The following is a 23,732-nucleotide window of genomic DNA, read 5'->3' on the forward strand; positions in this document are numbered from 1 at the left end:
AAAAATGATTCTGAATTACACTGAGTGAAGCTTGAGGAGTATGATCCAAGTTTCCGGAACACAGTGTCAAATCCAGGTTTGAAAAATGAATTCTCATGATACCTTTAAAATGAAGATGTCTTTCTGCACACGGTACTGATCCCTTTTTTGGTGCGTTGAGATTGCTTTCTGAATAATATGATCTAAATGGAGGCTGTAAGGTTTAGGGCCTCTTTTCTTCATCTCATGAAAACGTTTTAAGCAGTTGAGTGCTGCACTTGCTCGCCTAATAGAAAAAAAAAAAGGTTATAATTAGTATTTGGCAATTGTTATCAGACTAAAGAGGACCACTACCTCCTGAGTAACCAATTCAAGAAAGATCTGACCAACAATTCTGAACCAAAAAAAAAATTATTTTCTTGAGACACTTTTTTATACATCCAAAAGACTCAGTCCTATATTGAAATTATATAGAAAATGATCTTTTAGAGTTTCTAGCACTGAAGTATTATCCTCACTGATAACTTTTCATGTGCTCTGCAATTAGTGGTGTTTGTCACAGTTCACAGAGGATACTGGAAAGTTTTAAGTTGACTTCCATTGTGAGATGTCACAGTAGATCAATATCCTACAGTTAAGTTGGTAGTGGAGAGTGCTAGATTCAATTTAGAGTAAGAAAGTGTCTCTCATACAGTCTCAATCCCTGCCCCACCTCCCTGCAAGGGTGGCAGGAGTATCAACAGTACACTTCCTGCTCTCATATCTAAACGGCTCAGAAACAGCATGATTCTGTTTTCTGGGAAAAGACAGGGAGTAACATAAATGACAGCTGACAAGGGTAAAAACAGTTAATTACAAACAGTGGCAGCAGAAAAAAAAACCCCACCTACTGAGCAAATAAAGATAAGGAAGTCTAAAAACGAGGAGTTATGTCTATCTTTCTTCCCCATAAACAAAAATTGTCATAGTGTAGGAGAGTGCTTTTTCTTTTCAAACAAATACCTTTGAATTTGGTCATGTATCTAAATTATTTAAATTTAATTTGTAACACAGATTACAGTTTTTCAGACTATAAAACAGTGCAGAGTGCTGACCAATGCCAAGATCCTCAAATAAAAAATGCTACTTCTAAAGAATCACTTCCTTTCAACAGAAATGGGAATTCTTATTACACTATCAGGTATGTCCAGAAATGGTAAAAAGCACAATTCCAAGTAATACAGAAACATCTGTCTTGTGCTCTTTATCTGTTCCTTCACCCCACACTTTGGCCATGTGAAATATCCTGTCCTGAAATTTCAGATATGCCTTTCTGGAAAACTAATGGTGTTAATGCATATCAAAGTTTTCCACTGACATATATGAAACCTTCAAAACTAAAAAACAGAAGAGCACTACACTTTTAGGAAGTTCTCTACAAGCAGCACTTATTATTTCACAGTAGCAGTTTGGAAAAATGCTGTAATTTATCAGTGACAACACAGTGGAAGACAGAACATTTTGATGCACTGATCAGAATATGGATCTGACAAGACATCAGAAATGGCAAGAGTAATTAACAAATACATTTTTATACGTGAAAGAAGCCTCAAAACACTCAATTTGTCTTCTACAAAGAAAAGCAGCTAAGAACACAAAGTTGAAGAAATACATATTAAAAGACATGTGAATTTATCAAATTATTTTACTTCATCCATTAGGAAGTTTCAATTATGTAAAGTACCCAGAAGATACTGGGTACTTTAGTACCAGAAGATGGCATTTTGTGACAGAACTTTATGTTTTCAAATGTAACATAGAATTCTTACAGTCTTTTCTCTTTCATGATATCAAAGGATGCTGCCATATTCATCAGTGTTGGTAAGCAGTGCAAGTGATGGCTGTGAGAATGAGGAAGAATTGTGTTTGCCTACAAAAAAAAAACAACAGAAGTCCATTTAGAATAACTTCTTACAACAATTTCATCCATCTTTTTAGGATCAATATTTAAAGAATCTACCACTTCTCGCAAGTTTTTCAGAAATTTATGACAACAAAATTACCTTTTAATTATGTCAGAGCATAATTACACACACCATTTTGAATTGGTGATCTAACTAATCAACCTAAATTACACTAAAAAGTAATTTCAAACAATTTCAGAGTTTTGTAGGACATATTGTTTCCACTGGAGTTTAAATTGTAACATGCAAAAACTTGCAAAGCATCAGATATGCTTATGCCACGTGCATTAAAGTACAAAAAAAACACCTAAAATCAGAAATCCAATTAAAGCTGATGATTTCTACTAAAGCATTACTGAGAAAAACCCCTTGATTAATTAAGATAACATTCTAAGTTACTAAACATTTAACTGCTTTTAATAAACATATGTGGTTCTGAAAATATTTCTGGAAACTAGAGAACAAGAAGATAAAGAAATTAGTTACATTTCCAAACACTAAATAATTAGTGGTTTTTTTCAGTTTTTGAGAAACAATATCATATCCAATTAACAGATCACCTCTTCAGAAAATCAAAAAATATATGCGCTTTACGGCAGTCTAATGTGAGTTAACAATCACTCCCATTCAAAAGCATTCAGGAAACCAAAAAATAGCATATAATATTATAAAAAGTGAATGCTGAAATGTAGCACTGGAGCCTTTATGAAAACAGTATCATCATCTCATCACAAGGTTAGTTTAAAAGAGAAGATACTGTAAAAGCTATCTTAGGTCCACAGAAGTGGAATGAAGTTTAAGTTTCCCTGCTGCAGGAGCAGTCCACGAAGATGGAGTTGCCTGAACGAGTAACATCAAATACCAAAAGCAGATCAAGCTCAACATGAAAAAATTTTCATCTGTCTCCCCTGAGGCAGGAAGCTAAAGACACTGTCAGAGACCTACTGACCATCATCCTAAGAAAAGCAAAAATATTAGCAATGGTCTTTTTCCCAAGCACCGTTAATGATAGGTGTGTTTGCCGGGTTCCAGCTTTAAAACATGACTGCTGCTATGGCAAGAAAGTGTCCTGGTGAGAGTCAGAGCTACAGATAGCCTTGGAGCAGAAACCCTAGCACTGTGAATACTTTCCCAAAAGTCTTCCTATTGAATAATACCTGTTATAACATATGAAGTGCCAGAAAAAGTAATGTGAAATTAATCTACTATTCAGATGAAAACTGTATGTTTCAAGCTTGGAATACAAATTAATGCTATAATAGCAAATACCTATTTACAAGTAGTTACAAAGAGTGGTACTTATTTACAAGTAGTTACAAAGAGTGGTACTTACCATGTGCAAAAGCTCTCCCAAAAGGATAGTTGCTCTGACAGATACATGGTCATCACTACTTGTGATCACTTCAACCAGACCCTTCAGAAAGAAAAAAAAAAAAAAAAACAAAACAAAAAAAGAATTACAACATTTAAGGTAGAACATCTTACTTGAACTCTTGCAGAAAGAAAGTAGCGAGCATCTATTAAAACTGAAAGTCATTAGTTACCTCTAGAAGTCCATTGGTAATAAAAGCAGAAAGCACTAAAGCCAAGTAATTATCCATGAGATCAGGCCTAAGGAGAAAAAAAAGTAAGGAAACTGCTTAGAAAGTACATTTCCTATTGTTCCTGCAAGAAACCACAAAATGTTTTGTCCACACTGCTACAAAACAATACAAGAAGAATGGTTTAGACAATGTTAAGTTCATTAAATCCTCACCTTGACCTGGCTCGATGGGGTAAAACAGTTTTAGCCTCGGCAGCTACAAAGCCATCAGAAAGTCTCCAGCAGTCTTGAAACCTGCCTGGATCTAAAACAAGAAAATGTGGATAAAGGCAATTATAATTATTGGCTTTTACATTATTATTTTAATGGCAGTCGGTATGTCAATAATAATTCTTGCCTGCAAATATTATTTCAGGTGGTTTCAAATTACAGAAAATTTTGTCAGAGAGGTTCTCTAATAAACCTAATCCACAGGCCTGAACAAAGCAAGGGTACCTTGAAAGCTAGGACAAAGATTTTATCTAAGTGTCAACAAAAACTATGATATTTCCAATTCATAAACACATTAAATATGTTTAACAGAAAATACCATTAGCACCTAAAACGTTACAAGGGGCATCCATATATAGAAACAGCAAGTTTGCAACAAAGAATGATTTATTTATTTATAAATTAAAAAAAAACCCAGATAATTCTCTTCAGTTTACAACTGAGTAATTCTAAAGGTAAAATACTAACTTGGTTATATTTAAGGACATGAAAAAGCATGAACTTGCCCTCAAAAAAGCAGAAGTCTAAGCATAATGGGGGCAGATAACAGATAGACAATATACAGAAAACACTGCTTAATAACTTTTCTGTAGTATTCATTAACACACCCACAATTCTGAATACTGCTAATTGCTCAAAGAAGTCTCACCTGTAGTGCTGACCTTACAGTCTTTTGTGTTAATACCTAACTATACTGATCTTTCATAAAACTTGCAACAGGTGATAAAGAATTTTAAACAAGACTTCAGAGCAACCAATAAATTCAGTGATAAAGCAGTTAATAGTAAGGCAATTTACAATACATAAGAGACAGCAAAGGCTTCAAATTTGTACAGGAGCTTAATAGAATTCTTATATGAATTGTTTTAAATACTTACCTACACTGAGAAGCGCCTCTATAAATTCTTCTGCAATAACAGGGAGAGGAAGGCGAAATATATCGTAGAGAACTTCAAGCAGACCTCGCTATCAAAGAAAACAACACAACAGGAATTTTACAAATTTACAAAATTGTCTCTTTTTTGACTATTAATACTGACCTTGATATTCTAGCACTAACACTGGTGCACTTGTTGCAGTGTTTTTTTTCACAAACTGAAATAAACTGAAGAGAGGATGAGGATTTTTTATTTCTGAATTGTCCCTTATTGTCACTATGAATACTACTTGGATTGCAGATTTTTAGACTAGTTACATCTGGAATCATCAACTTCTGTCTCGAAAGTTTAATTTTTGAATTTTTTTATTTACTTGGAATTCAACTCTGATTATTATTATGCTTTAAACTTGCCACTGCAGCTACTGTAAACTTGCTCTGATTTGTGAACAGAGTAAAAATTAACGTATATATTTTCCTCCATTTTGTCACACATATGTGGTGTACTTTGCAATTTCATAGGATTTTTATAGCAGAATTATAGAATTGAACTTTGGGAGTTAAATTCAAGGACAACTGTCTGATAACTGGAGTCTGCATTTATTTAAACCATTAAATTGCTAAAAGGTTAAGAATAACTTAATAAAATATTAAGTATTATTTCTACATCAGTACTAAATATTCACCACCTACCCGGATTTCCATATTTGGTATACAGAGTACCCCAATAAGAGACTGAATCCCAGAATTTCCAGGTTTGCACAGACTGATAATGCCTAGAAAACATTTAATGTACAATAATATTTCTTCATCAACAAAAGAAAGGACAACAGACACATTGTAAAATGAGATTTCCAGTTTGAGAACAAGCATACATTAAAAAAATTACTAATCATAAACATTTTCATTTTTATATCATTTCCTTCCCAATTAATAATATTTAACAGAACTCCCTAATCATGAAACTTTATAACCTCATTAAAAATGGTGCTACTTTTGTCCTTCCTACTGTGAACAATATTCAAAAGTTATCTATGAAAACAACATAAGCATGGAAGAAATGCCAAAAAGACAAAACTGTCTGTAATGAGTAACTTTTAAGCCTGAAAGGTTTTCATCATCTAAGTAGAACTGTATGGCATTTCAATCAAAAGCTGCATCTTTACCTAAGAAATCAATTAATATCCTTTTCCAGGTGAATTCTAACAGCTATTAGATCTAAGTCCCTAAGTGTAAGAAGATGCAGTAATACACCTATCAGAAACTGCTTTCTGGAAGTTTTGAAAGGCATCATATTCTTCCTCTCCAAGCATGTGAGAACACACAAGAAACTTGAAGGATACCTGGATATTAAAATTAAGCTTAGTGATAATTTTTGGAACTTAATAACAAAAATAATGTCATAAAACAGCCTAAATATAGCCTGGAAAAATCCACCCAAAATATTTGTAAATGTTTATATTAACTGATTTAGATTTCCAAGACAGTGTCTTGGCTGAAAAAAAAAATAAAAAAAATCCCCAAGCAGTACCTTCATCTTACACATAATATTTCAGAGAAAGGATTTAGGAAAGTGAAAAAAAAACTTTTTTGATTTAGAAATGTCTTCTATATGAAAAATTGCAAACTAAATCCATTTCCAATTTCTCTTAAGCTGGTAAAAGCAGGTAAAGTATTTGCCAAAAATCTCTTTAACACAGACAAAAGATTTCATTTACAGCAGCAGAACCATCTCAAACGCAAATTCTCCTGATATGGTGTTATTATAAACATCCTTTCACCCACTAGATTTCAAGAATGACCATCAAGATGTAATTTACAAGGCATTTACACAGGGAGGGGAAAAGCTGTGGTTTATTGGAAGTCTAAGAAAACTATGTATTGCATCCTCCAATTTTACACTATCAAAACGCATATTAAGTAACACTGTAGCAGGTTATTGACAGAAATTAGACATATCAAATGAGACAGATCCTGTGTCATCTATACTAAAAAGTAAAATTACACTTCAAATAGTCCAGTTTCAAACAAATAAACACATCTTACCTGCCCATGATCGAAATGCTGCCACTATTCCCATTTTACTAGCTAGGAATCGTGCTTCTCTGTCCTCCCTGACATTAAAATAACAAGTGCCTTAATGAATTATTATTGTCATAATAATTATGAAACAAACAGTATTACAGTATTATTATTAAAGGTAGTTAACTGAGAGATGGGGGACAAAATCCAGAGTAAAAGAAGTATTTTCTGTATGCATATATTTGTGCATATGTATTTACACAATGTATATACACACAGAAAAGGTTTATAATTTTAAATTATTGTTACTTTTCCTCTTCCAAGGGAGTTTCCACAGGAGGATAACATCAAAAACACCTATAGGAGTCCGATGAATCACTCTGCACCTCCGCTGACACTAAGTCTACAGCAGAAATGTAAAGATTTGGACCTTAATCAGTTACCCTAAGCACCTAATCCCATTTGATAATTAAAAAATCTTGAATAATTCAAGTTGGAAGCCATCTCAGGAGATCTCTCTCTAGTCCAAATTACTGCACAAAAAGTCACCAGTTATCAGACTAGGCCAGGTAATAGAAACATAGAATGGTTTGGGTTAGAAGACACCTTTAAATGTCATCTAGTTCAACCCCGCTGCAAGAATTCAGCAAATGCAGTATGTAGCACACACTCCTTTTACAGTGTCCAGAGCCAGCTTGGAATAACTACAAAAAAACTCAAGGCTTTATCCAGGTGAGTGACAGAAACTCTCAAGAATGAAGGAAACAAGACCTCTCTGGATAACCTATTCCAGCTCTTGGAAAGTGCCCCCTGCCCCTTATATCAAGTTGAAATCTTTCTTGCTTCAATTTGCTTCTGTTGCTTCTTGTCCTTCCACTTTACACCACCTGGGCCCTGGCTACATCATCTTGAAAACATTTTCATTGGCAGTAAAATGTCTGCTACTCAGCAGAGGATATTCCCCAACCCTCTCCTCTCTAAGCTAAACAAGCCCTTTTAAATCTGAAATACTTAACTGTATTTTAGAAAGCTGCACTCTGGCCTACTATATTAGACTTCTAGAAATTTTGTATTTGGAAGGAAGTACAGCATAATTCCAATGTTATGAACATAACTGATAGCACAAGTAGCAGCACCAACACTTACTTGAGCTGTCCTTCTGCTGTGTCTGGATTGTGCCTGTAGTGAAAATCTGTGTAAGGGGCTAAAATTCGCTAAACAAAAGAAAGACATGCATTATTTTCGCATGAAAATACAGTTAAATTGCTACTGCCCCTTCCTCAGTCCCCCTCCAAACTGTCATATTATTCCTGCTTTATAAATCCTAGGCTCTTAGCCTGAAACATTATCTTTTCAACACTGTGCACTAACACAGAGAAATATGAGACAAAACTAAAACATTTTAATGAGTAATACAGTGCTTAATTTCTGTCACTAAACAAGTAAAACTGCACTCACCTCTAATTCTACATCTGCTCGCACATACTGTCGTGTCTTTGGATGATTAATGAGGTGCAAAACTGTAGTTATCAGAGCCTCATTTATTCGGCTTAGTTGACAGTCAATCACATTTTTCAAGATGGTACTTAAACCACCCCGAAGAGCCACCACCTCAGGATTCTGAAGTGCTAGATAAAGGAAAACAAGTAATTTTGGCCAGTGATCAAAAATAAAACATTTCATGGCATATGACAAACTTGTCATCTCAAGTATGAATATCTTATTTGTCCTGAACACTGTACACTGAAGCATATGTAAAGCTTTTAATGGAACTCGTTGACACTGGAAATGAACTGCAATTTTTGGACTCATTTATCATACACAAAAATACTGGTCAGTCTCCAGCATATGGCCATTCCCCAACTTAACTCCCAACCAAGTTACCATATAGTAATTTCTGGATTTCCCCATAAAAAGTTTTCATGCTTCACTGAACCAACACAGATAAAATATTTATATTGAACTAAGAGTAATTTGTTTATTCTTTAAAACAGAAGCTTTAATCTTGAAAACAAATTGCTGAAGTTATTTCCCACTGATTCATTTTGAAAAAAACTTCAAAAATCAGCACCCAAATGAAAGTTTACGGAGTTAGCATAAACTGTCATATCACTGTCCTGATAACTACAGTACCCACCGCAAAACTTTAAAAAAGAAAGGTATTTTGTAGTTGTCTGAACTCTTGCAAATTTGTCAGCATCTTGTGTATGGAAATCTCCCTATTTCAAATTAGTTTTAAAAGTTTTTCCCATTAGTTTAAGAAACACCAACTACAGGACAGAAATATTTTTAAGGAAACCAAAATCTGCCAAGTCTTGAAAGAAAGATGAAAACCTGAAACCTTTGCCTACGATACATAAATAGGTTTTAAGTAATTTTGGTTTATATAATGCTAATAACTAAAATCCAGGAAAATGACAATAAGAACACTTAGCATACAATTTCTCATTAAACAAATACTGTGAATGACAACCACGTCAAAACTACACCCTAATTAAGAAAAATTACCTTACCTAGTTCACAGATAATAGCTATACATGCTCGAACCATTCTGTCTCTTTCTTGAAGACCATCGTTTCCAACTGCTATCAAAGAATTAGTAATAGAACTGGGGAACAATGAAGCATTCACAGTGATCATCTGCCAAAAAGCAAAGAAAAAGCCCTCTGGTTTCTTCATATTTCTCTAAATATACATTAACAGCATTCTGTTTCCTGCATACAGTTAGACAGACCAGTCCACAAATTACTTGGTTGTATGTGGTGAATCTACACAACTACTTTTTTTGCTCCTGAAATTATTTCCATTTCAGTTTGTTTATCAATTTACTTTAGCATTCTCTTCTTGCTTCTGTTGTTTATTTTTATATTTTATCTTAGTAAGAAAGAATTTAAAAGATGTTTTTTGCAGTGAGAATTAAGACTACCTTCATCAGTTTTTTTTCCTCAATTGTATCTTTATTGACAAAGAACATTACTCCATGACACAGAGTACACTACTAACTACTACTACTAACTACTAACTACTACTACTACTACTACTACTACTATTAAGGATGTCCTGCACCATGGAAAGCCTCAGCTGTCTATTTGGAGCAGCCAGAATTCACACCAGATTAAGGAACAAGATGCATTAAAGGTAAAGAAAGCCACTCCTGGACAACCAACTAATACCACAAACTCTTCACCGTCCCCCAAGTGAGGCTTTGATTACAAAGGCTGTGCAACTGCCTGTTCACATTTTTTTAATTTGTGAAAATTAAGTACACGTATCCTTCCAGAACAGTAATATCACTAAGCAGATATATTACCAAGGAGGAAGCCAAGTTTTTGTCTGACTGCCTAAAAAGGGAACAGTGCAATGTTTTATAGCCCACTCAGGTGTCTTGCCTTTCTTTCTCACTAATAAATAAAAATGAGACATAAAAAGATACTCAATATCCACCAAATATCTAAAAATTTAAGGCTAATTTCCCATGTTTTTGCTTATCATCTTCTTTGTTTTCTACAAAACCAGGCTTATCTTCATAACTCTTCCAAAAATGTTTTGTCTTATATCCATTTTACATATCCCTTTGATATGTTATAGGTTTTGTGCAAAGACGATTAATTTTTTATATTTTTTTTACAGAGATGTTGAGAGGGCATTATGATCATTATGACCAAAATACTGGAAGAGTTTCAACAAATCTATCCTTAAATACACGTTTTTGAGAAGCTTCTTGTTATACATAATGCCAACAAAACAGGAAACTTTACGACAGGACTTAAAAAAAACCCAACAATTTCTATCCCACCCACACAGTCTCTCACTTTTACACTGGCTAGACGAAACAAGAATAAGCAATAGAATAGGTGCACCAATCCACTCCAGAAACTGCAACCAGTTTGCTACTGATATTGATTGACATGGTACTTCCTGTGAGGACACAAGAAGCCTGTGAGGATGCAAGCTGTTCTGCTTCATTGTCTTCTTTGTTTTCAAGACATGAGAAGGAAAGGTTTCTTACTCTTTTCTAAACACTTCAGTAGAATAAACAAATTTTTGTATTTACTTTGTAGCTGCTCTAGGTATTAAAATTCAGTTCTAAAGACAGGAAATGGAAAGCTACTTACAAGTAGCTAAGATGAAATAAGTAATAAAAACTAGGCATTTGGTCTGTTAAGACTCCATTGGAAAAGAGGAAGCAAAATGGTTCACATTGCATCTAATCCTGATTTCTGCTTTAAGAAAACACTTGGACTATTAAAAAAAAAAAAAAAAAAGTCTTATTGACTTCTATCAGATAGAAAAATGTTTCCATGGAACAACTTCACACCATCCTTTTCATGCTGAAGATATTGTTAAATTGTGAAGCTTTTACCAGTAAATGTAGAGGTGATTACAGTCAAAACAGGCAGTGAGCACTCACCCTTCAAAACCTCTTGGACATCAAGTTTAAAAAATCAGATTTTTTAAAATCTTCCTACACACCATTTAAACCTAGTATTTTCAAAACAAACTACATGACTGCCTTTTCTAAATTCATAAAGAGATATTAGTAATTTTTTTGTTCTTCTCTATGAAAAGAAAGAAAAGAGAAGGCTTAAATTTTAATCTAGGCAATTCTTGCAGACATTTTTACTACCAAAGATGAAGTTTAAGAGTTAAATCCTAAAACAGAAAGCAACAGCTCTGTGATACTGGAAAAACCCAGTTCAGTTTCACAGTAAATTATCTTCTGAAAAAGTCTGTTAGCTCTTTTTCATTTTATTTGCCATCCATCCTTCCCTTTTAGACCTTTATATAATCTTTTAGGAATCCTGGCATCAAGTCACTAAGTCCTCAGACTGAGGGACATGAAGACAGAGGTAGAAAAAGGTCAAGAGCAGGGTAACAAAAAGACAGTGTGAAAAATACAGTATGTGCTATTCAGGAAGCACAGTATTCCTTGTGAGAGAATTTCTTGAGTACTGACTGCTCTATGCCAATGCATGCTTAACTGCTGTGGCCTAGACAGCACATGAGAAAGCTGCTAACTTTAGTGGTAGCAGGCTGGGTGGCTTTTTGGTGGTCTAACACTGTCTTTTACGAAAACTGAATTGTTACATGTAAGTAGTAAAAGATGCTAGAAAAGGCTTTCCACCAACACAGTTCCCAGCATCAAGGAACCACAAGCATGGCTGCACAGCCTGTGCATTTGATGCACACACCTGGTGCATGCAAATACCCTTGCACCATGGTGGAGAAAAAAAACCCACCAAGGGTCAGCTATATGATTTCTTTGATGTTTCTCTTTGACCATAATTTTTTCAGATCAAACTAATGAATTGGTTTCTCTTGCTGTCTCTTTTTTCATGCAAGATGGAAGTTTTTGCTCAAGTAAGAAATGGTCAAAAAAGCCCAGAAATACAGAGGACAGATTTTTGACCCAAATAAAACCAATTATGGATGTGTTTCCATCTACTGATTTACAAAGCTCTTATTTCAAAGTAGATTAGCAAAGAACTTGTATAGAGTGCAATTTCCTCAAGGAACTGCTCCTTTATAGTGGGGCTTTTTTGTTTGTTTTTTGATTGTGTTTGGAGGTAGCCATATTGAATATTGAAAACACTTTCTTTGGCACAATTGTTAATCAAGTACATGGTATCTTCTGTAAGACAGAAAACGTATTTAGTTAGATTTAAAATGCAAAAAGAGATTTAACACAGACAGTGCTCCTGGGGAACCATTCTTAAACTACTTCAAACTTTACTCCAGTCCTTGGCAGTTTTATTATATAGAACGTAAGAATATAGTCATATTCTTATATGAGAACAATAAAGAATAGTGAAGTCCAGCACAAAGGCAGGGTATTATGTCTCCTGAATACATTTGATACCTCTATATGCCAATTTCTCTAGGATGAACTTGAAAATACAGCTACCTTACTTTCAAATCTCACATCCATGGGTACACGGTACAGTAACCACCACAGACTAACCACATTTTGTTAAGTATCTGACACAAAATCCTATGGATAGATAGCATCAACTGCCACGAACAGCAACTCTCTTCAGTACATTTTTCTGTCTTTTAAATTATCAGATATATTACATGATAAAGGTAAAGCAAAGTATTAGAGACTGTGAAAAAGCACTGTTGATGGAGACAATCAGGAGTCAGCACAAATGAGTTGCACAGTGGATACAACCATACATAGGAGATTTTACCTTTCTGACTAATCGAAGTGCTTGTGTTCTTTCTACTTCATTACTCTGCTGTATGTCAATGCACCTAAAGTAAGTTAAAAAACACATTTTGTTTGTAACAACAGTAACTTCCACCTTCACTGTTAACAACTCAGGTTAATATTTATGTACATGAGTACAAAAGACAAATAATTGACTTATGGTTTAAAAACTACTTTTCAGCAAATATACTTATTATGACATATCAGTTCGTTTTGGTTTATATTTTCTCAGCTATTTTCATTACAATTAAGCCAGCAGAACATTCTCAAATATAAAATGGCAAAGCATTATGCTTCAACACTTATGTTCCAAGCTAGTTGCATTTTTCATTTGCAAATGAGACCATACCAAGTATTTATAACATTTCAGATCAACACACTTTAGAGTGTCTTCAGATCAGAGAAGTTCTTTTGATCCAACAAGTTAAACAGCAAACTAAAACTACAGATATATATTTATAAACAGAAATTCACACTCATCTATATTAATATATTAAATAAAAAAATTAATTACAGGAAGCACTAGAAATGCTATTATTTACATCTGTTCATCATAGTGATTGCATTATCTCACTGTTGGTTTGCCCTTTAGCATTTTTCTGTTGTGTCATTGATTATATTTAGACTACAAATTCTTGGGCATCAAATACATTTTAGTTCTGACTTTCTACTGGAGACTCCACAGCAAATACAATACATAATACAAAGAATCAAACAACACCCATACAAGTACTTAAGAAATTAAAATTATTATTTCAACCTTATTAATTTGTAGTTAATGGCATTTATGATTAAAAAAAAGGAATTCTTTGGATTATTTGTAATTTATCATATATTAGGATTAGCATTTTATCTGGATTAGCTCATGTGATGAAATATTCTATTGAAGAAAAATGTCTTTTATAAAACTACTCACTAAGAACATATTAGAATATGGAAACACTTCTGTCTCAACCATGAAAAAGCAAGTGATTTACATCTTTACAGTTTACAACACGAAGAAGGACAAAAATTACCTGGCTATCAAATAATCCACTTTCAACTTTAGCACCTTCTGGAGAATACTGGAGTCTCGAATAAGATAGCGGAGGGCTCGCAATCCTGCTGCTCGCACCTCTTTTGCTTCATTTAGTAAAGCTAACCTCAGACTACAGTGAAGAAAACAAGAGGGATAAATAACTATTAGGCAGCAGGCAGACTTTATCATCTGACATGCAGTTACTTTTAAGACAAAAGATATTATTTTTAAAAATAAATGTTCTGAACTCATTTTCTGACTTTCAAGTCTTCGCATATGCAACCTAGAAGGCAAGCCCTCATCATGGTCAGCAGCTGCAGATGGTATAAAAATCTTACTAATCTTTCCCCCAAATAACAGCTTGCACATCGAAGAAATGACATAGAACCAAAACCTGTACATAACTTGTTATTAGACAAAACAGCTGAGCACAACATTAAGAATTTTATTTGAATAAACAGAAGAGTACAAGAAAATTAAGAGGTAGAATAAGGTAGGTAAGAACAAATGACTTATGGAAGAACCAGCACACTGTCCTTTTGAAGGCCATCAAGAGATTTGTCCCTCTTCCTCAAGGACATGCAGGATGGGGGGGAAATCCTCAACCTCCCAATGACGTTTTCTAGAAGGATTTTTCACTGAACATCTAAGAATGTAAATACTTTGGCCAGTGAGACTGAATTTCTACTTTTGCAAAGGGCTTATTTTTTCCTTTCCTTATCCTAGGGTTGTCATATGTGGTAATCAGCTACTCCAACACAAAAAAATCTTTAGAATCTTTTGGTAAATACCTGGCCTGGGTAACTCACTGTAAGAGAAGCCTACTCCCTGGTGATACCTAGACAAAGCAGAAAGGCTGCCATATCATTTGCAATAAAGATGAACTGATTATTACTTTCACCACCAAGTAGAGAATTGTTTCAAGACCATTTTTCCTGTATTATAAATATGCTACCCACACTGCTTTGGATACAGCCCAGGATACGGCTGGATTTTTGGACTTCCAAAACTGGAGATGCTGACTCATGTCCAGCCTCTCATCCAGCAGCACCCCCCAATTCCTTCTCAGCAGGGCTGAGCTCTCAATCAGTTCAAGCCCCAGCCTGCATTGATACTGGGTGTATTCTTAATACGAAAGATCTTCAAGTCCAACTCCTGCCCCTGTACAGGACAACCCCAAGGGTCACACCATATGCCTCAGAATGTTGTCCAAATACTTCTTGAACTCTGCCAGGCTTGGGGATGCGACCACTGTCCTGGGGACCCTATTCCACTGCCCAACTACCCTCTGGGTAAGGAATCTTTCCCTGATATCCAACTAAACCTTCCCTGACACAACTTCTGGCCATTCCCTCACTGGTCAATGTAAAGAAGATACCAGTGTCTGCCCCTCCTCTTCCTCTCACAAGGAAGCTGTAGATCAATTAAAGAACTGGCACAGTGAAACCACTACAAAGGACAAGACTATAATGAGATTCAGCACTCAAAAGCAGAAGCTACCAAAAAGAGAAATGCCACTGTCTTTAAGTATGCAATGAAAATGTACAGCTAGTCAAAAAGATAAGACATCAGTTTCAGCCGATGAAGAAAACAATCACACAAGGTTTCCCAGCAGTTTGCTCAAAGAGCAATTAGTTTTCCTAAACTTCCTTCCTTAAGTGAGATGTAAATTGAAAAACACAGAAATGCATTAAATATTAGATCTTATTTGCTTTTGTCATCAGTGGCGGTATTCAAGACAAATTTACAAATTTCTGTGTGGAAATAAGCACAGTTACATTTGACTAGTCAGAAATGGCCACAAAATAGATAAATGCCACTTAAAAGTATATACACAGGGCAAATCAGTAGCAGGGAAAGCAGTGCTACATGGACATATAGACACCAATACAACATAAAATACTAATTTTTAAATCCTGATTTCTGTATCAAGTGTATGCTCCGTATTTTGTAGATGGGCATTTTTATTAGAAGTGCTTTCTACAAGTACTGAAATATTTAGAAGCATTCTTATATCTGTGAGGAAAACAATGAAGAAATCTACTCTTCTAACTTGAAGGGTTCGTCTCTGCTCAAAAAAAGTGAATAATATATTTCTGATTTTACTCATTAAAATATTTGCAGGTTATATAGTTGCATTATGAAATTTCAAACATATAATATACAAAATATTAGTTGAAAAGTACAAATGAAATTTATTTAATTGCACCAAAACAACTGAAGCTCCCTAGGATTGCTCTAATACCCTCTACTACTTACCATATTATGATGCTGTCATAGGTAAAACCTAACTTTTCTTCAGCATGGCCAGTATTACACAGAAGCTGAAAATGAAAGAAAATATCTGTTATTTACAGCTCACCAAAAATGATGATGAAAACCTGTAGATTTTGGGAAATGCTTTAAAAAAAAAAACTGAGGAATTTAATTTGTAGCAAGGGAGAGGGTACCAGCTTCAGATTCCCCAGAGATTTCTGCTGTTCATATTGTGTTCCTATACACATCTGATATGGAGACTCACTTGTGGATTCTCATGCCAAAAAAAGGTTGCACAATTGTAAGCTTTGTACTGGTTGGTCCATTTTTCAGTCTATTTTCAATCTAGCCAGATTGCTAGTTGGCAGCTGGTAATTTGAGTAGAGAGCAAAAATGACTGAAGTCAAAGCAAATCTGCAGAGACTCAGGTAGGACTTTTGAAACGAAGACTAACACTGATGGTCCACTGTCATGTTTTGTCACAGTACCACAAAAAAAACCCAGAAGGCAAGCAAGTGTCCTGTAACTGACATTTGGTCTTGGCCTGCCATCTATTGTGTAGAACTTGTACCTCTGAAAAATCAGAGGAAAGGTTGAATTTATGCACACAAAAAGATAACTATCAACTGTCACAAATTGGACACTTCAACCATATCTAATCGTTGTGAACAGAAAAGATTTACAAGCACAGTTTTTAAGTCCAAACACATGCTTAAAAGGAGTAACCTAGGTTGCCAATGTTTTAGCCTCTTGAGGAAGGGAAAACAATCTCTTCTGTAAGACGAGCTGATGCTGCTCTTCTTTTCAAGAGCAGCAAAGAAAATTCCTGGTAATCTCACTTACTATCCCTGGCTAAAATTATAAAATATTTTCACGTCCAACTCCCAAAGCACTTTTCTAAGCACTTCCAAAAACTCAAGTGACTAATACTGATTGCAATAGCTTTGCACTTTGTTCTCTGTTTTCAAAATGGGCATGTGTTCTGTTCTAAGTCAGTGCAGTATTAAGTTTCTCCTCAGTTAGGAATTCAAGAAGTATTTTGTGCTAACTAGTCATCACCTCTGCTCTGAAAATATTGTAATATATCAAACCCTGTGACACATTCTTTATGTGTATTGCTAACAATAAGAAATTTATAATAGCACTGCCAAATCAAGGCTACTGTGAGTTAAAATATTTAGTGTGCTCCACACTTCAGTTTTGCTGTTCACCTCCATCTGAAAAAATGGCATATTACACAGAAATTCAGCTTTTAAGTAAACCCTTTTTATTAGCAACATCATTAAAATTCAAACAGTATTTAGGTTTATGTTCAACAAGTAGAAATTTATTCTGTGATCACATTACATTTTATAAAATTGTCTTTCAAGAAAAATACCTAGATAATATTGAAATTCAAGGCTGTCAATGAGATATTATGAAACTGGACTGGATCAGCTTCACATTTGGGCTCAAATAATTTCATTGAAGTATTCTGGATTTTGTGATTTTCTTAAACGAAGACAATTATAACACATAATGAAAGTTTTTACATAACCTTTTTTACCGCCTTTCAAATTTAAGTGATAATAAAACTAGACAATTGATGCACTAACTGGTTATGACAGTATGTCACTTCCTAACATCAATCTATTTTTATGCCATGTTGTTGGACTGCCTAAGGCCACCACTGCTGCTTTAGCATTTCTATTGACATCTTATGAACTGTAAAAATTGGCTGGCAGAGTGTAAGCAAAACAGTGTGAGAAGATAGTGAGTAAAAACAGTTCATTGTTCAGTTGCAGACAGTTACATCAATAGTTATTTAGGCTAATCATTTATACATCTAAACCTCTCCCCCAGCATTCCACTGCAGACACAAATGAGAAATCCTAACTTAACACAAAAGATTGTCCTCAACAGTCTATTTTTCCTACTTTAAAAAAAACCTGAAATTCTGATGTAGGAAAAACCCATTTTTTTAGAAAGCTGCTGCAGTGTGCACTCTAGTGCATTAGTGAAACTAGTCTCCTATCACACACCATTGGTTTGCATCTTGAGCAGTCCTGAGATTAAACTGAAGCATTTGACATCTTCCAGGAACCCACCTAACTTGCCACACTGCTACAAAACATTCAGTTCATTTGACCAGCTCTAGTCTGGTTGTCACTCTCCCCAAATATATACAGTGGCTATTAGCTCCTCCATACCATCTGTTTTCACCTATATATGTGCTCCCACTGCACACACTTTCACCAATGCTGAAAAGAATTTGACTTTATCTTGAAATTCAAACACAGTCATGTAACCTGACAAGTTAAAACTTTCATGAAATTTAACTGCTGTTTGGATCTAAATTTCTGAATTTGACAGCAATAACAAGAAGCATTTGATGGTGTCTGTGTATACATCTGAAATACTTCTTCCATTGAAAAGAAAATACTAATTTATTCTCCCTCTAATGGGACACCAGTACTTATGCATTAGCTTTCCTTGTAATTTATAAATATTCCATATAAAAAAGGGCCAAAAAATACGGACAGCAAGATCAGAATTCAAAAAATGTTTCAGTGACTTGAAAGGAGTGCCCAAACCCTTCTTACCCAAAGGTAAGAAGATTTAATTAAATAATAGAACAGCGTATCATATCCTTCAGGGTACCACGCATTAACAGACACGTAAGAAATTAAAGTAGGCCAGCAGAGAAACAGAAAATGTCCAGAAATTAACATTCAGAATGTTAATTTAAACCTAAAGAGAAAACAAATTTTATCTCTGGAACTACTAATAGGACTGCATTAAGTTTGAGATTAAAAGACTTTTTCATTTCACAAGCTGCTCTCAAAATTGCAAGAACAAAATTTTGTGTGCCACATTTTAAGAGCAAAGTGGAAACAGTGTAGCAGAAAAATGGACAAGGCATGTAGAAAATCCAGCCCTGGAGGTCAAGCCATTTGGTTTATTTAATCTAGGAGAAAAAACCCAAAACTGGTTATTAAGGCTAGATTTCTGAAAGTTTGAAAGGAGGAAAAATAGCCATGGAAGCTGCTGCAAATAATAGTCCGTCCAGCTGGTTCCAATTCCTTGGCTATTCTCTATGTTATAAATGTCTGTCCTTAAATATATTATACTGAAAAATGTTATTGCTTTCTTCTCATTTCACCTTCAAACAATGTTAAGTGGATCAATGATTCTGGCCCAAATGCAGTGGTATTTGTAGATGGCTGAACTCCTGACAAAGTCAGGTAACTGTCATATGTTTGACTGTAAGATTTAACAATTAACATGCATACCATGATAGTACAACTCTGAACTCAAGTAGTACCAGAATACTGAAATCTATTTTTGGCTACACATTGACATCATTCATTAAAATGGCAATGGGTTATCATATAATGTCTAACATTATGAAATTATTTATATGTTTCTACTACTTATCTTTTCCATATATAGATCCTACCTATAAAAAGTATACATTTTAAAATAGATACAATAAATTTTATATATTTCTACACGGGTGCAGGCAAAACCAAACCATACTCTGTGAGTCAAAACTGCAAATGAGTCCACCTCAAAATTAAAATTTTGTGATCAAATACACAGTGACTGGGCATAGCAAAGGCTCTCTGAGGGCAAGATTAAATATTAGGACTAAATGGTATGCACATTAGGCGAGACAGTGACTAACTTACAGTGAAGGTTTTTTTCATGTTAACTGTCAGCTATGAGTTTTTCATACTACTCAGATGAGTCACAGCAATATGAGTAACATATCAACATGTCTTGGAAACGGTAGCTCAGAACAACAAAACCATAGGAGGTCAACAGCATACACAAGTGCAGCGCACATTTGAGACCATTCAAATTTATACTTAGCAGAACAGCCACAGCAATTACTAGGTAAAAATATTATTCTGTGCATTCAGAACATAATTACTGTATTATAAATTTGGAAATACAGTTTGAGGACCACTGGTAATATTAAAGTGGAGACCACTTTGTAGATGCTAGCCTTAAGAGAAGCCCCTACTGAAACTGTGGACTCTGGATTCAGACACATTTGTTACATAGCTTAATGTCTCTTAGAATGTTATGTTCTGTTCCTACCTGCTACGTTATCATGAGATTTCAGATGTCACCAGCAGTTGATCTACTTGGATGAATGTAACAATCAGGCAATGCATTCAGTCTAAGATACCTGGGTTTTCCAAAAGACACTCTAAAATGACAGACTATGAACTAGAGACACAGTCTTTGAAAGTCTCTATGGCCATATCCATATCCAAGCCACTCAATGTATATCACACTAGTGAAAATCAGCAGCATTGTCAAAAGCTAACAGATATACATAGCAGAACAGCAGAGCTTCATTAAATAATGACAATTACTTTCAAACAGATTGTAAACATTATTTTCCATATCGCTGTATTACTGATGCTGTTCCACTGCTAAGTTTGTATCTAAAATTAATTGCTTTATTTTATCCTTTAGGAAGTACCTTTCTGTTTGAAAGTAAACCAGAAATTCCTACAATATCAGTGTATATTTTTTCAGCTTGTTATTAAAATATTCTTTTAGTTCTACAAGGGTATGAAGGATCTCTCAGAAGCTCCCTGTGGGATAAATCTTCTGTAATAGAGGATTATAAATAAATACTTCAAATCACAAAGGTATTTTCCACTAGGGAAATGCAATTGTACAGTTTATTCTGGTTTTCAGTCATTTATCACTTACTACTTCACATGGGGGTGGGGAAACCCCAAAAGATGCAACCATGATGTTTTGGTACTAATCAGCAGAAGCTGGGAAACTTCAAGGTTCTTGTCTTATGTAGGTGGCCATATAAACTAAAGATGGGTAATCCTACTCAACTTTCAGGAGCTAAATGCATATTCAATGTGTGAACTGCTGTGACATTTGAAAGTGTCAGTGACCATTTAAGGGAGGTCAAATCCTCAAACAGGATTCTGAGGCTGGAATATAACTTAGCTTAAATAGGGTGGCTTAAAAGTAATATAGATTGAGGCAGTAGTTCATAGAAGCTTTTGCAGCTTCACTTACTAGGTGACAAGAAGCAGAGGAGGAGTGTGCTCTCATTCAAAGCAGAAAATTTCTATGGCTGCTGCTGCTGCAATTAAGAACTAAACACACCTCTCCATAGCCTGTGCATCTCCAGACTGGGAATGCTAATTTCCTGGAACAGAAAACTTAGACCACCTGTTGGGCAAGAACAACCCACATTCTGCAGATAAAGAGCAAAGAACTTGAACACTAATGACTTAGCTAGTAAGTAGTACTAGCAAAAACTTGGTAAGTGAAATGCAAGTTTTTTGTAAAATATCATGTAAAAAGCATACTTTGCACAGTAATAATAACAGGTGCTGTGGAGACCTGAATTCAACTAGTTTATATTTCTCTTAAAGGGAAGTAGCAATGAAAAAGGAGTTACAGTGCCTAAGCACACAAGCTTCATATGAAGTATCTGCTTTACTGTTTCATTCTTGCAGATGGACTAATAACTCCTGTTGACTTTTGATCACCATTATTAAAAAAAATTAAAAAAATATTTCAAGTATTTACTTCTACATAAAACCCTAAAGTCTAGTTCAGTACTAGTTCAGTAATTTTTAAAGGATGATTATGTTCCTGCTTCTTAAAAAAAGGGAAGTGAGAAGAACAGATCTCACCTTAAAAATCCAACCCAGTTTCAAGTAAAGAAATCTGAACGTAACACACCTCAGATATCTTGAAAATAATACAAGACTTGGTGTCTATCATGATCCTTGCAAGGAAACTCCACATTTTGTGGAGTAAATGGAGTAAATTATAATAGAGTAAATTATATTAACTTGTTTCAAGGTCATAAAAACACTTATGCTTTCCCTGACTGAAGAACTAAAATAGTAAGATTTGAAGTCTTTGAAGGAAAAATGTGGGGTAGTTGAGAGCAACTGCTTAAACTAATTCAGATGTTTTCTTTTAAGTATAATAATATATATAGCAGGAGAATAATAAACTTTCCATATTGTTTTATCTGAAAAATGCTATTAAAATTTTTCAAAGGATCCTTCCCTGTCCATAGTACAAATATCTCAGATAACAAGTAGCTCTTCAAAAATGGACCACATAATGCACCAATTTAGAAACAAATCAAGTTCGTATTCACTGTAATTTCAAGACAGGATACAAACATTCTCAGTCCTTAGCATATCAATCTTACACTCTTGTCTCACAAAGGAGGCACTGAGACTATACCAGCTCCTGGTAGAAGAACAGAGTGCAAAAACGAAATAAAACCATCTTGCCAAGCTCCAGGCTTTCACTTTTAACCACTGGAATGAAAAACACAGAATTGTTCCAACCACAAGGCAGACAATACAGTACAACTTGCAACTTTTATTCTATTCTCATAGCTGCATTTACAGTTCAAACAAAAATAGGAAGAGTTTTTAAAACCAAATGCACTAAGTTATACACTTATAAAGTACATATTCCAGGGAGATGAATATAAGAACAAGTGTTCAATTTTAAATTGAGTAGTATGATTTGCTCATGCAGAGCAGATTCTGATTTAGAATCAAAATCAGGTTATGAACTACAGTCTCCATCTTCAAACATCATATTTAATTTTTAAGTTACTTTTCACAAACTCATAATTTCCTGCCAGTTTTAAGTGCAATTTATAAATACCATCCTTCCATTCTGTAAGTATTTTCCATTTTCAATATTTTTGGAAGTATTTTTAACAAAACTCACAGATATTTTTAAAATATTCAATTATGGTATTATGCAATCTCTCAAAACTATATTTCAAAAATAATATTTGGTTCATCTTCTAATTACAATATGCATATTTATTTATTTAACACAGTTATGGATGCTTAACATCTGATTTTCAATAGTCAAATTGACCCTATTTCAAGATCCATAGTTTCAAATATTGACTTTTCACTACATATTGTGCATCTACAAACCTAATCCAGCTCTTTAATTTTAAGACAACTAGAGAATTTGGAAGAATTCACATTTCAAAGTTTTCAGATTATCACAGAAAGAAACCTAGCTATGCATCAGACTTTTCTAGCAGAATAAAGGGCTTTCTTGTAAAACGTTTTTGATTCCCATTGAAAACAGCAACATTCTGTCAATGGCTGATGTCTAACAGACACAAGGTGTGCCTTTAACAGACACATTGGGCTGTTGCCCAATGAAGAGATTTCAGAGTGAAGTTCAATTCCTTAGTAAATGCTGTGCACCTACACATGTTCTGAAAGAATCTGGAAAATCTAGCACTTACAGATTTGCTATTAATGCATTAGAAGATAAATTCATTTGTTACTGTGATTTTGCTCTCAGTACTCACTCTTCTGTTAAGTGAATTTTAGACATTACCACTGAAGTGGTCAATCTCAAAAGGAGTGCCTTTAACAGCCAAGACACTGACTTCAAAGGTTATCATTAATGTTTGTTCTTCTTGTATCAAATGGTTCCTCACATCTTCCCTTGAGTATTCGCTCTTCCACTTAAGATTGACTAAAAAATTTCAACTGCACTCCTGGCAATCTTACTCAATTCTTTTAACAAACTTATTTGCAACCATAATTTAAACCTTACTTTATCCTCTACATTCTCCT

General features: G+C 34.5%; 1 protein-coding gene across 2 annotated transcripts in view; it reads right to left on the reverse strand.

Annotated features, from left to right (window-relative positions):
• The window catches only part of RICTOR (RPTOR independent companion of MTOR complex 2), a 75,778-nt gene that overhangs the window by 32,713 nt on the left and 19,333 nt on the right, over positions 1-23,732 (reverse strand). The window contains exons 4-17 of one of the 2 annotated variants that reach the window (XM_015653041.3): positions 16,123-16,187; positions 13,862-13,993; positions 12,826-12,889; positions 9,148-9,274; positions 8,093-8,262; positions 7,781-7,848; positions 6,659-6,726; positions 5,306-5,388; positions 4,614-4,701; positions 3,679-3,769; positions 3,467-3,533; positions 3,256-3,336; positions 1,788-1,888; positions 103-265 (exon numbers count right to left, since the gene is read on the reverse strand). In XM_015653041.3, coding sequence (XP_015508527.1) covers positions 103-265; positions 1,788-1,888; positions 3,256-3,336; positions 3,467-3,533; positions 3,679-3,769; positions 4,614-4,701; positions 5,306-5,388; positions 6,659-6,726; positions 7,781-7,848; positions 8,093-8,262; positions 9,148-9,274; positions 12,826-12,889; positions 13,862-13,993; positions 16,123-16,187 — 1,368 coding nt within the window. Of the gene's footprint in view, positions 1-102; positions 266-1,787; positions 1,889-3,255; positions 3,337-3,466; positions 3,534-3,678; positions 3,770-4,613; positions 4,702-5,305; positions 5,389-6,658; positions 6,727-7,780; positions 7,849-8,092; positions 8,263-9,147; positions 9,275-12,825; positions 12,890-13,861; positions 13,994-16,122; positions 16,188-23,732 lie in introns of those variants that run through there. The other variant, XM_033520500.1, reaches the window with a different exon arrangement.

Source organism: Parus major, chromosome Z (genome assembly GCF_001522545.3).
Source record: "Parus major isolate Abel chromosome Z, Parus_major1.1, whole genome shotgun sequence".
In the NCBI taxonomy this organism is placed as follows: Eukaryota; Metazoa; Chordata; class Aves; order Passeriformes; family Paridae; genus Parus; species Parus major.